Here is a 13,553-nt window from a genome sequence, read left to right as displayed (position 1 = left end):
TACCTCACCCCCACGCATAAACATATGAAACGGTTGCGGGAGGGGCTATAGAGATTAGTCTGAAGTACGTGCAAACTAGCTCGGGACGCCCTGCATTACCAAAATAATAATAATAGTAATAAAATAGAAATAATTACAAAAATTAAAAAATAGCAAAAAATACCAGACCAAATATTTAGGGAGAACAGTCGTTCCAGTAAATGATAGTTCAAAAAATATATAAAACAAATAAATAGTCCAACAGATAATTTCATTCCTTTAAATGGTATTCAGAAAAATATACTATAAAGTAGATAAATAGTCCACCATATAAATTTATCTCTATAAAGTGTCGCCAAAAAATATATTTATCTATTTCGGGATTTTTCTTCGTTGTTAGCAAACACGAAGCCAAAAAAAGCATCCCTTCGAAACAGGATTCTTTCTATTCGAAGACAGGAATTGAAGCATGAAAATCTTGAATCAAATCCATAATAGAGTCCAAGAACACAAAGAAAGATCTCAGATCCGTGAAGGGATTTATCCAAGGAAATTGAAGAGAAAATTCCTGCCACTTGTGGTAGAATCGAAGGAGAGAGAAAATTCCCGCCGAAATCACTATGTAACACATCAGTAGGGAAAAAGAGATTTGAGATTTGACCATTTGGTACCCTGCTCTTACAAACAAAATTTCAATTTACCTTGAACACGAGAGATTTCAGTGTCCCAAGCTCTTTTTCCACCACACATTGACGTATCGTCTATACACTAAGTCTTGGACCCCACATCTGCTAGAAAAGGAGCATATAGGGCTTTGAATAAATTTCGTTGAATACGTATAGATAAGGATCCATTACTACACCAAAAAAGAGTGCATTCAAATGCCACGAAACCCAGCTTTTGCCGGATAATCATGCTAAAACAAAACAAGATCCTACATCCCGAAACATTCATAAAGATCTCCACACTTCAAGTACTCCACTCTTCAACCAGATGCCTAATCGCCAATTCAGCTGCGTAAAGAGTACCTTAGCCACCATGCCATAAATCAGAGATGGTCAAAGAGGTGTAATTTCAAGTATTTGGCACGATCAAGAAGACATAAACCGGCTCATTGATTAGCCAGCTCCTGGGGTTCCAAGCTGCCGTTTCTTTGATTCATTTTCACCAAAAGCAGGTGGGTAGTTTCATTTGAAACTAGGAATTGAGCAATCAATCAGCTAGTAACTTGTTCGGTTTCTTGGTTGATCTCTTGGCTTTTTATCCTCGATGACTGAGAAAGCAGCAGCTCATGCACTCTAGCTTTAAGCTGTATAACGTATACATTTGCTCACATAAGATGCAAGAACAATCGGAATAACTTGAGAGAGAGAGAGAGAGAGAGAGAGAGAGAGAGAGAGAGAGAGAGAGAGAGAGTACATTTAACATTTAAAATCTGGAAGCCAATAATTTAGCAACCATGAACAAAGAGAACAATCAACATCCATTAATTTAGGAGAGACGTTCTACTTACTCAAAACTTAGGGAGGGGGAGGAGAATATTTTTAAAAAAATGAAAAAACCCGACTAATCTCTGCGCGCCGATTAATCGGCCTATGTACTAGGTGCCTGCTGCAGCCCGACTAGCACCTAGAGACTTTTAGAACATTGTCCACCGGTAAAATAATCAAGGAATGTCATCACTAAATGAGGCATAAGCTTGTCTGGAATTATAAAAGCAAAGACAAACTCATTGGATGGGGATGGGGATGGGGATGTGGATGGGGATGGGGATGGGGTCTTTATTTCCAATTCCATTAAACACTTTGTTGAGATGACTATATTGGTTTGATATAAATAGTTAGAAAGCTAACCCTATGGTTTATGTTCTGTCATTCGTCTCATCTTTCTCCCTTTTTACTTTAACATCATACCTTCAACACCATTAATGCATTTTCTTTTGTGTTCCTTCCACATTTACTATTGTTTGGCTTTTCAAAAAAGACACGTGGTTTAAGAATAGAACTTGAATGGCCCTTGATTTTTAGTGGTTTATTGGGCAATTGAAAGGACTAGCATCACACCAATGAGGGTCGGTTTAAAGGTTGGAAACTTGGACTCCGTTGCACAAGGCCCAAGTTTAAGTCCCATAGCCCTTGTTGGGGGTAAACATACTCCTAACACCTCCCACAAGAGATGGGACCTTAATTTCAATTCCCACATAGATGCGGTGGGGTCCCCTACAGAAAGTGGAGTGGTGTGGCAGGGCAATACTTCCTGCCAGAGGTAGCTTGGTACCATAACTGTACTTCCATTTTAAACATCAGCGAAAGGACTAGCATCACCTTTGGACACGCAATGTAATAGGTACCACCGTACCACACATTTGGAGTCTTGTACCAGAACCTGACTAGACAGGAAAGCAGAGCATATTCCCTTAGATTCGTGTCATTGTACATGACAGTTGAGCATTTCCCTCGTCCTTGTCAAGATGGAGCACCCACTAATTAGTGCCGCAAGAGCGATTAGTTGCATGATATCCTACATTTACCATTGGTTTTAGAATTCGTGTTTTGGTCTTACACTCACGGGAATGCTGAGAAAGGAAAAGTACAGGGGCACACGGAGGGATTTGTGAAGCTAGGTTTCTCTCTTGTCCCTCCATATACCCCTCCACAAACAAGATCCAAACACATCCAAATGGAAGAACCAGGCAAGAAAGGTTATATTTATGCAGGAGTAGAAAGTCATTCCAGTTCAGAGTAGAAAGGGTCATAGAATGGAAACCTCATTGAGCCCGGTTTCGCTATTTACTGACACATGGATGGCTCCATCAGGTCCCACTTTCCGGTACCTTGCCAGCTCAAGATGATCAGCATCACTATCTTCTGTAACGTAAAGAACAGGAGATTCTTGAAGCAGATCACATTTAGAGACCGCATCCAGCCAAAGATGATTACTGAACCTTTCTTTGATTTCCTTGTATATCACAAACTGCATTATCCATTATCAGAGACCAGGAAAATGTTAATTTAAACAAAAAATATCAATTTAGAATGAAAATTTCATGAGATGAGGAAAAAAAAAAATCTTCTTGCTATCAAGTAGAACCTCTAGAAGCGGGATGAGATTGACCAGCAATTCATTGATTTTTTTTACCAGATTGACTGAGAAACATGGAAACTTTAAGCAGCCATATCCCTGCCCAATTTGTTGGAAGATTCCAGGTCTTCATTTCTATTCATCCATCCTCGCACTCCATAAGGTACCCATAAACCCACTCATAGTTACCAAAAAATACTGAGTCCAACAGTTCACATTTGGAAATGTGCATGGTATTTTTACTTATGAGATATGATTAGTGATATGTTTCATATTCTTTACCCCTGTATAAAATTTTCACATATAGATTCCTTATATAATACATGGATGAAAGTGTATACTTTTTATCATGTCCAAGGCGTGGTGTGCATATTTCTAAAATTGCCACGTCAGTGTGTCTGCTTTGTTTCGTGTGTTTGTGGTTCTTAGCTTCATTGGCTTATCTCATGTCCATGGCTGCGCTACTTAGACATACGAGAATTACATAAAGTCATAAAAACTGCCAAATTGTATTTACTATATTCTATTGAACCACTATAGCACGAAGAAATACCTGATCAGAAGGTGAGGTGCCACATTCTCCAGAGAGGTCATGAACATAAAGTACGGCAGTTGGCAAATGTGAGAGAACAGCAAGAGTTAACTTTTCCAAATTGTTCCTGTCATCTATAGATTCAAAGAAGAAAGAGAGTACTACACGTTACTATAACAAAACGAGAAAAAAATGCAGAACAAGAAAATGAAACAGCCTAGTATAGTACTGCAACTCACATACAATCTAACAATTACATTTGTCACTCCATAATTTATATTTTTTAACATGAGAGTTCATAATTACACCCATTTTTAAGAACATAACTATCATCCAGAATGGAGCTAGCAGATAATGTTAAAATCTTGATACCGAGATAATATGGGATCATTCTAGGAACTCGTACATATGCACTAATTGCCTTATGATCTAGTCAATTATAACATTGGTTACTCTCAAAATAAATTACAAATTGCGGGACTCCGGTCATCATAAATGCCTAAGCTAAGAGACGAAATTCTTCCTTGTCCCTTGTATATTTTTCAAGTTTTTGATCTGCATAGAAGCTCTCCTTGCTAATGCTGTAATCTTCTTCACAGGACATCCAGACTACTTCAATCAACTTCCCTCTACCTCTTAACCAACTTCATTCATCAGGGGTTCTAGATTCTGAAATCGGGACACTAATAATGCAGCACAGCAGCAACACTAACATCTACATAGAACTCATAAGAAGGAACAGTTATTATACACGTGTCTGCGATTTTCAGATAGTGAGACCAACAAAAAGAGCCTGAAACCTTCATGGAAAGATGACCACAACTTGTTCATGCTGGTGTTATTACTACACTATTAGATAGCTTGATATAGATTGTCAGGCCCATTTAACAATGACAACGCTTTTAAGACGTTTGGTAACTTAAAATGGTATCAGAGCTTTGGTTCGTTAGAGGTCATGGTTTCACGTATGAATTCTGTTTCTCTCCTTTGCATTCTGTTTTGCTTTACATATGGATGTTGGCATCTCCACGTGCAAGACGGGGTTGCACATGAAAAAGGGTGTTAGATAACTTGATATGCATTGTTGAGGCTATTTCCTATCATGTTAAGCTTTTGGAAAAATTGGTCACTTATCATAAAGTATAAATTCTCTAATACATCACCCAAAGTATTTTGTTTCTTCTGTCAAGCCAAAATTTTACCAGAAGAAATGGAAAACAAGAAACAGGTAGAGAACTCCTGCAGGAACAAGAAGCGGACAGAATGAGGAATGAATATGACATTTCCAAAAAGTAGCTCAACAAGCTATAGATTGCAATCTGATATGCCTGTTGAGCTACAAATATCATAGCAGATCAAAAATCTAACCCACACTACATACATTAAATCAATCTCAGTCCCTACTATCTTCTGAATGGCCCTACTCCAGCCATCTCACCTACCATCATCCACATTAAGGTCCATCAAGTGACATGAAACTAATTCCTCTAAGTCACCCAAAACAAGTTCGTACTTAACTCACGAAGATTAAGCTGTAAAACATATAGTACACACAATTAAGAGAACCTGTATCCTCAAAAATATCCTACCATCACTTCTTACCTAAAATGCAAAGAGATGTTTCCTTTTACATAACTTCATTTTTTAGAATAACACAAAAGCATTGTATTTACAAAGATGAAACTAAGTCTCACAATTATCTTACCATCATGTCTCCTCAGTAAGCCAGGTGTGTCTGTCACCTGCAATCAATCAGTAAGTGTAAGCAAATCTAAGGAAAAAAAATGGATAGCAGAAAAATCCTCCAGACAGGACATGACTGACCTGGAAATTCTGGTAATTGAAAGCAATATGACCCATTAGAATTCCTCGAGTGGTGAAAGGGTAATTGCAGATCTATGTCAGGCCAAACCGAATCTCAATTAGAAGTAAAAATGGCTATATGACGGCAAAACAACAGTCATTTGTGTGTAAATCAATACAGCTTCATTCCTCAACCCTAAAATTAAGAGCCCTGCCAAACTCAACAGAAATGCTAATGCATAATACCAAGGCGACCATGTTCTCAAGACTTTCAGCCCAAGCTTCTAACTATCACCAAGCAGTAATACAACTTGAAATAACTTATGGCTAGAACCATAAAATAACAAAAAAGCATGTGAAGGCAAGTCCACCACTAGACTTGGTAAGTCTCAAGGTAGTAGTGGCAGAGGCTTGGGATTACCCAGCCTCCATGGGGATGGTGTATTATGGATGTAAATATATATTTCCATCAGTGTAACACTCTCTTTTTGGGTACTCCTAAAAAAAGGTAAATAAAACAATTGTTTATGATGTGCGCGTACCTCAGGCTTCCCCGTCGAAAGTATGCGGACCAAAGTTGACTTCCCCACATTAGGAGCTCCAACAAGGCAAAGTGTTGGTGATTCCAAATCTACAACTGGCATTGCCCTTAAAGTCTATATCCATGTTAACCAAAAGAAAAACACATAAGGGGAATGAAGGAGGGCAAGCAATCACGCAAAAGGAAAAGAAATCCAAACTTAATCTCACTCACAACTCTACTTTATTTTGGTAAATAAAATTTTATTGCCAAAAGCAAAGAAACTAAACAACAAAACACAGAACCACTAGGGCATCCCCCAGATCAGGTCGAAACCATTCAACACAACAGAAAACAAAGAAGACAACACCACAACCCAGACATGAAAAACAAAACAAACAATGCAACCCCTACTATAGCTACCACCTTTACAAATCAAAAACCAAAAGGAACTTTGTTTTTGATGTCATCTCACATGGAATGTCGAATTTAAGGTAAGAGGTCTAATAAAAAACTCCACTCTTCTCTTTTGCCCCTCATTTCAAGTTCATCCTTAACAGATACAATAGCGTTTCAGAAACATTTGTTCTTACGGAAAATGTCTATGCCCCGTAACAGAGCAACCAAAAGAAAAGGACTATTTAACTCGAACAAAAGTATCTTGGTATTTTGTTAATCCTTTTCAATCTCTCAGACCATATCATTTTTCTCATTTTAAATTCTACCCCAACTCTAATCTATTTCTCTTTTTTTCCTAATAATTATCACCCTGTGACTCCATTCCTCTCCCATATATAAGACAGTAACAACAAATGTGAATTCCCTCCAAATATGACCTCAGATATCTGCTATGAAAACTTTGACTACATAAGAATATGTTTATATCTTATGCATTGACATAGAAAAGACATTTGATCTGTCTAACAGCCAAGAAGGACATGGAGATAGAACCCGTGCCTTGGCAGACAATGATACAAATAATGTGAAAGCAGTTATTACTCAAGTAGGAAATATAGTTCGCTAAAGGAGTAGAAATGGTAAAAATAACCTAAAATAAGGCATATTTTGTAGCCATCTAAAAGCAAAATAAATTCTAAAACTGGACCATCAGTCTATAACTCATTCTGCTGGAATGGATATTACAGCTCAATACTTTGTAGCTGTCTAAAAGCAAAATGAATCGTAAAATTGGACTATCCATCTGTCCCTCGACCTAGAATCGTTGCATCTCCAATGGCAATTTACCTTGGCAATGTTTAACAAATTGTCAACAGCTTTTCCTTCTTGAATAAAAATCTTTTCAAGTTTCGCCATTCCCTGCAGATTATCATAATAAGCAAGTAAATAAACCGGCATCAAGGGCCTCAGATATGGGATTTGTTCACACTCAGCCGAGTCATCGTGAAACTGACCTCACTCAACCGCTCCTCTGCTTCTCGCTTCGATGTTGACTGCCAATTTTTATACTAGCATTAGATCTATACATACTGTACCAAGAACAATACTATGCTTACTGTTAATAACGACATAAAGTGTCCTTTGACTTCTGTTTGCTTCTTCAACAAAAAATTCATCAACCAACAAAAAGAAGATAATCAGAACAGTCAACGACAAAACAATACAGATGCCTTTACTAAGACACGTACACACACACATACACACACACACACACACACAGAGCGAGCGCTATCACCAAAAAAATTCAAAACCATTGCCTTCACAGAAAAGATTCAAAACCACTGCCTTCACCTTTAAAGAAAAGAGCCCTCTATTGAATGAACTGAGAATCTATGTCTCCAACAGCCCAAAGGGCTTGGTTTCGCTGCTTTCTTCTTTTGTGAGGTAAAACAGCATAGGGGCATGACTGAAGGGCACTAATTAACAACGCTCCCTGGGCTGAATAGGGGCGTGACTGAAGGGCACTAATTAACAACGCTCCCTGGGCTGAATTTCACTACTTAATTACAACTAATCAGCCACCTTCAACCAGGCTTGGGCCAGAGATCAAAAGTGGCAGCCTCCCAAAAACTTTCATCAATGAAACTGGTCACTGGAGAGTCTGCATCCATGGGAAACCTTAGATTGACTCAAACAACATTACCCATGGTCCCATAAACAACTTTACTAAGAAGTTAGTAGGACTTTTTTTCAGACGAATAAAGAACGTTAAAATAAACCTTTTTGTCAACCAAAAGTAGACTCCACAAACATTAAAATGAGAAAAAATCAACACTAGGAACCTGACAGGGTGGTCCCATACAGAGACCAAAACAACACCTAGTCACTCATCAGTTTCTTTTCCTTTCTTTTAAAATGGAAAGAAACCAAACAAAGGCCTAAACTTTCAGGGGCTCGCTTTCCCTTCCAATTTTCAGCCATGCATCAGGATTTACGAAATTTGTCTAATGGCTAGGTTCCCCTTCCCCACAGCATTTATGTTGTGGTAAAATCTAGGTGCATCTCCTTTGGGTGGCAAACTGGTCCCGGTGCAAAACCAGTTACAACATACCTTGCCAAATGGGCCTCAACAGCAGGATTCTGACAAGGGGGTCTGGGACCCACACTTTCTGCTGTAAGCAAAGGCGACTGCTGTAGCAAGATCAACTTTACGCAGCGATATGAGTGCATATCCACAGTGTGACACCAGAAGGCTTTCCATTCCCGCGATTGAGTCGAAAATATTTCTTCTTACGAACTCATTGTGAGGATAAGGTGAACTTTTCATGTGAAGACTCCACTAATAGCAAATGTGTAGAGCATCAAAGAGGAAAATTCACCAAAACATTTACAAGGCCCATGCACCATTCAACCTCTTAATTGAGCTGGTAGAATCTACCAATCCTAACCCACCCAAAAAAAGTAAAATAAAAAACTTCACAAATCCTCCAAAGTTTTAAAATTTTCATTGGAGCTCCACAGCTATAGCACTACTGTATTTAAACCAAACTCAGTACTCTCTGATGATCAGCATTGGCCCCTGACCCCATATGCTCAGAATAGTTATATGAGAAGATAAAGAAGATCCACTGACCAATTATTCAATGATCTTTCAAAGTGAATACAAACCCTATGATGGCAATTGAAAATCAAGTGAACAGTGTCATTTCTTCAAATGAAATGCATAAGCTATTGACCAGGAGACAAAGTGATACAAATCTGAATGCATGAGGAAATCAGGAGCAGAATCTTTTATCACCAACCATCGCAAGTGGAGCAAATATGTAGGATACCAAAACTTAGCAAGTTCAAAGGACTTTGGAAGACATTTAAGGTGCAAAACATTAAGAATTTTTTTTTCAAATCAAAGCCAGAATAACTTGGATAGCTTTCAGGATGCTTGAATCAAGTCAGATTTCATCAGATTGCTGGCAATGCATATTCGGGCAATATAATTGAAAAACATCATGCAGGTGATAAAAGTGTATAGAATTTTGGAACATACAAAATCCAACCTTGGCACAGAGCGCTGCATGTTCCTTTCCAACACCTGTCACCTTTTTCCTCAAAGCATCAACACGTCCCAAGACCTGTTAAAACATAAGAGAGTCCACAGTTGAGTTGGCTGAAAAATATGTCACATATGCAAGCATCTGAACATCACTTGCAACAGTCTACTACTTGTAATTAGTTGGAACATATCAACATACAAAACAGATAACTTCCAGTTCCAGTTCCAAGTTTCCGAAAGCAAATCCAACGGTCTAGCACACACTACGTTTAACAAATGCTATGGTGATGGTGAAGAAAGAGATACATAGTACTACCTTATTGTAGCACTGTTTCCAGGGAACACTTTTAGTTAAGACGGTCCAATAACTCATATTTATGGAAATCATACGTAATTTTACAAGCTTTGAACTGTCTAAAAGAGGAAAACAAATACTGGTACCACAAGATAACAATTGTCCAGGTCCCAAGGAAGCTACATAAATGAAAGAAAAACTACATAATTAATACCTCTTCATAATTTCCATCTCCAAGAGTCAACTCCACAAGAGACCGTTCGTAAGGGTGCAATTGTTTTCTGTTTGGGAAGTTCTCCTTGTACATCCTTAACGGAACAGCCAGTTCCTAAAGAACGAAACAGAAAGCTACGTCATCAGCTCTAAAAAATCGGACAAGAAAACTAAGAAAAAGGAATATCGACACGAGAAACCAACACAGCGAGATACACAACAATTCTTGGAAAATTATGACAAAGATACAGCTGGGACATGACTTTCAGATAAATAACGAATACAGGAAAACAATGAAAATTACTTCATTTGTAATGAGTCATGTGAATGATGTACAAGAGAAATGGGATAGTAGAAGCACCTCTCCTGGTTCTTTAAATAAAGGTTTTATTACATTGAAAAGACATAAAAGAAAAAGCACTTATTTTCATGTTGATATATGGGAAGATATCGTCCGAATATCCTTTAAGAAGCTATATCCCCAAACAAATCGGAAGTAATAGGTGTATTTCTAGTAAAAATCCTAAAGGAAAGGATGGGTAGTGATAATCCATATTCAATACTGGTCCCCGAAGTTATTTTCTTCAAACTTGTGCCGGAACTTGTATGACATGTGTTCTATACTCCATCTGTACCCAAGGTATAGATAAGTATACCTGTACGTCTGAATTGCATCCTCTTGTGTCCAATATTGTACCCAAAAAAAAGAAGTCATGACATATTGAGATGATTGTTCAGTAAAAGTAGAAACATGTTCAATAGTTGTCACTATCCAAAACGAATAGGGAATTTTTCTAACTACTAAATTGCCTAAAGGAAGGACGATGTAACATACTTAACATTTTCAATTCAATCATTCCCACCCCACCAAAGATAACTCCAAACTTGTCCCATGACCTATATGTCATCTGTTCCATCATCCATGTTTATCCAAGCTCTAGACATGGGTGTCCGGGTTTCCCCTGGACACTGAAGTGCAGCCCGATTTGTGGCCAATATTACAGAACACTATAAGGGAATATGAGATATCTAGACGTTTATCCGACAAGTATCGAGACATGTTCATTGGTTGTCAGTATCCGAATAGACAGCATACCTATCGTAGAAGAGATCGTACTTCTTAACAGAAAGTACGGAATTGAAGATACAGAGACAAATATTAGAACAAACAATTTACCTTCATTAGTGTGTCAAGTTGCTTTGCGCCTTTATTTCTCTCACGCTTCGCTGCGTTCGGAATGCCTATGGAAAGTCCAAACTGTCAACGTTATCCATTGGTTTCATAACCAAGTTCAAATCCAATTCACTCAAGAGCTACACAGATATTATGTTACCTTTCGTAGCTGAGACCTTTCTTGCCTTCCTTAGTGACGAATAAAGAATATCAACTGATGGCATCACCACCGGTAACTTTTGAAATGCTCCAACAGTTTCTTGGGTTCCTAATGCTTTATCCTGGAATAGGACAAAGGAACAACAATTAATCATTTAACATGCCTTACAATCAAGATAAATACGCATTTAGAATGGGGACACAACCAAAACGAATGGAAAATATCCCATCTTTTCACTAATTACGTGAACCATCCCTTCTCAGAAAGGTAAACCAAACATAAAGCATGCATGATTTCAAGTTAGTTAGTTTACAGAAGACATAATTTATTCTTTTCTTCACCAACAGAAACAGAAGAGAAACACACACACACCCCCAACACCCCCAACCAAAAGAAACACACACACACACACACAAACAGAAGAGAAAAGAAAGAAAAAGAGAAAGAAAGGAAGACAAAAGGAGTTACTAAATAGAACAGTATTTCTAGGCATTGGGTTCTGTAAAACTATAAAAGCCTTCAGCCTGGGGACCCCTTTCGCCATGCCATAAACCATTTTCTACTGTATTTTCTTTGATATCACCAGCATCCATATCACCCAAAATGTGTTTAAAGTTTAGGAAACAACCAATCAGGACACTAAACAAAGCCGTGAACTGATATACACATAGAAACAATTTTTAAAAAAATAACGAAAATCCTTGACTCAGCAGAAACAAACCCCAAGGTACACCGAACATTGTCCCAACAGGCAATTATGAGCTAAACTATGAAAGAAAGTTTCTGCGTACCACCCTACAAACGAGTAGCCATGAGCTAGCTGATGAGTACAAACGTAGATTTTGGGCTGCAAGTTTAAACACGTTTCTGAACTAAATAACCTCATCACTCTTTGAGGCTTTATAAAATTAGCTCTCTGGGGCTACATTTTCAAGCTTGACAGGTGAAACTTTATCTTAGACGTCAAGGGCATACATTACAATCCAAATTTTCTTGGCAGGGCTTAAGTAGTTGTACAAACTACAAGGGTCATTTTTTGAGCTTGATGACGTTGGTTTCTAGGTATAACCCCTTGTAGTTTTTGAATTAAAGTATCATGAGGCAATGATCATCCCCAGCAACTATAAAAGTACACATTAGCAATTCAACATTACTCAAACAAAATAAAGAGATGTTAAAACTTAAATCATTGCGGGCAAATTACAACACAAGTAAGTACCTTTACTTTGTTTGGTTTATTTTGGTCGTTCGGTACGTAGCTTCCGTTCACAATTTCATACGTGACAGTTTGCATATCCTTACTGAAGCATAGGGCTGGCACCATATACCGACCTGCAACTGAAGGCAGCATGTCAGTGGAGATTTGGGGTAAAAACATCACAAGACATAGGAAAATTGAAATCAAAGTGGACTTGAAACTAGTAATGTTACCATCACACGACAAAGGGAAATTGAAATCAAAATAGACTTGAAACTAGCAATGTTACTAAATAAAGTACGAAAACAATTAAAATCTATGTTTCGATGGAGGGGTTTCATGAGAAAAGAAATGAAAGGGACAAAGGGTTATGATTTCTCATCAAATCACTCATTTGGATTGAGCATTTTGGGGAGAAATGGAAAGGTAAGTACAAAAAATGAAATTTTTGCATTGGCCCTTCCCATTTCTCACCAAATCTCACCAAAAATGGTGAGATTTCGCAAGAAAGGACTCCCTTTCTTATCTCATCCTTTCTGACCATCCATAGGTCAATCAGAAAGGCAATTTTGAGAGTCCCATGAAATGGATATGTGAATTTCGAAACAAAAGAACATCCTAAGGGATTTTTCATTTAACATGCCAAAATGCATAGGTAAATTTGCATGAAGTGCATCTTGAAAGTTGGAACAAACCCATGTAAAACTTCGACATAAATGTGACGATAGCAACCCTAGAGAAGACATTGGTTGGTGCCTTGGTGGGAGAATAGTTTGAGGGGTTACTCAGTGGATAGCAAGCAAAGTGAGTTTATGCAAATGGATACAGAAACAAGTAAGTACCTTTGGAAAACTTGGAGCGAGCGAAAGATAGTTTGGTGGAAGGAATCTGCCATAATTGTATAAGGCTGGAGGTCCCGCTCATCCCCCTCTCTCTCTCTCTCTCTCTCTCTCTCTCTCTCTCACGAGTGTGGTCGACAGTTGCAGGGGTTTGGGGTTTTCTTTCCAAAACCAGAAACAAAATTCCTAAGGAATGGTTAGAGAGTATTTACAATAGTTATGGAGTAGACACAAAAGAAAGAAAAAGTTAAAAACTTTTGTTTACAATTATTTGTGTTGTTCTACATTAAATTAAAATTTTCAATTAACTC

General features: G+C 38.0%; 1 protein-coding gene across 6 annotated transcripts; it reads right to left on the bottom strand.

The window, feature by feature from the left end:
- Positions 1-613: 613 nt before the first annotated feature.
- Positions 614-13,463, bottom strand: LOC131333260 (nucleolar GTP-binding protein 1). 6 transcript variants are annotated; one of them, XM_058367700.1, is made up of 14 exons: positions 13,246-13,463; positions 12,425-12,543; positions 11,206-11,326; positions 11,049-11,113; positions 9,873-9,986; positions 9,368-9,442; positions 7,328-7,366; positions 7,161-7,232; positions 5,938-6,051; positions 5,417-5,488; positions 5,298-5,334; positions 3,614-3,726; positions 2,746-2,952; positions 614-1,288 (listed from the first exon to the last, which is right to left on the bottom strand). In XM_058367700.1, the coding sequence occupies exons 1-14, from the start codon at positions 13,325-13,327 to the stop codon at positions 1,196-1,198; spliced, it is 1,323 nt and encodes a 440-aa protein (XP_058223683.1). In that variant the 5' UTR covers positions 13,328-13,463; the 3' UTR covers positions 614-1,195. The 6 variants fall into 6 exon arrangements, with proteins under 6 accessions (XP_058223683.1, XP_058223685.1, XP_058223686.1 ...); XM_058367702.1 differs by having other exon boundaries at positions 12,425-12,537; positions 13,246-13,430; XM_058367703.1 differs by having other exon boundaries at positions 12,431-12,537; positions 13,246-13,430.
- Positions 13,464-13,553: the final 90 nt, after the last annotated feature.

The sequence above is a fragment of the Rhododendron vialii genome, chromosome 7a (genome assembly GCF_030253575.1).
Source record: "Rhododendron vialii isolate Sample 1 chromosome 7a, ASM3025357v1".
Lineage (NCBI taxonomy): Eukaryota > Viridiplantae > Streptophyta > Magnoliopsida > Ericales > Ericaceae > Rhododendron > Rhododendron vialii.
Note: the sequence above shows the minus strand (reverse complement) of the source record. Positions and strands in the feature narration are given on the sequence as shown.

Coding starts and splice junctions, on each gene's coding strand:
- LOC131333260 (XM_058367700.1), bottom strand. CDS start 13,327: ATGAGCGGGACCTCCAGCCTTATACAATTATGGCAGATTCCTTCCACC. Junction 11,114..11,205: donor AAAGGTCTCAGCTACGAAAG/GTAACATAATAT, acceptor GACTTTCCATAG/GCATTCCGAACGCAGCGAAG. Junction 5,489..5,937: donor TTTCGACGGGGAAGCCTGAG/GTACGCGCACAT, acceptor GGCCTGACATAG/ATCTGCAATTACCCTTTCAC.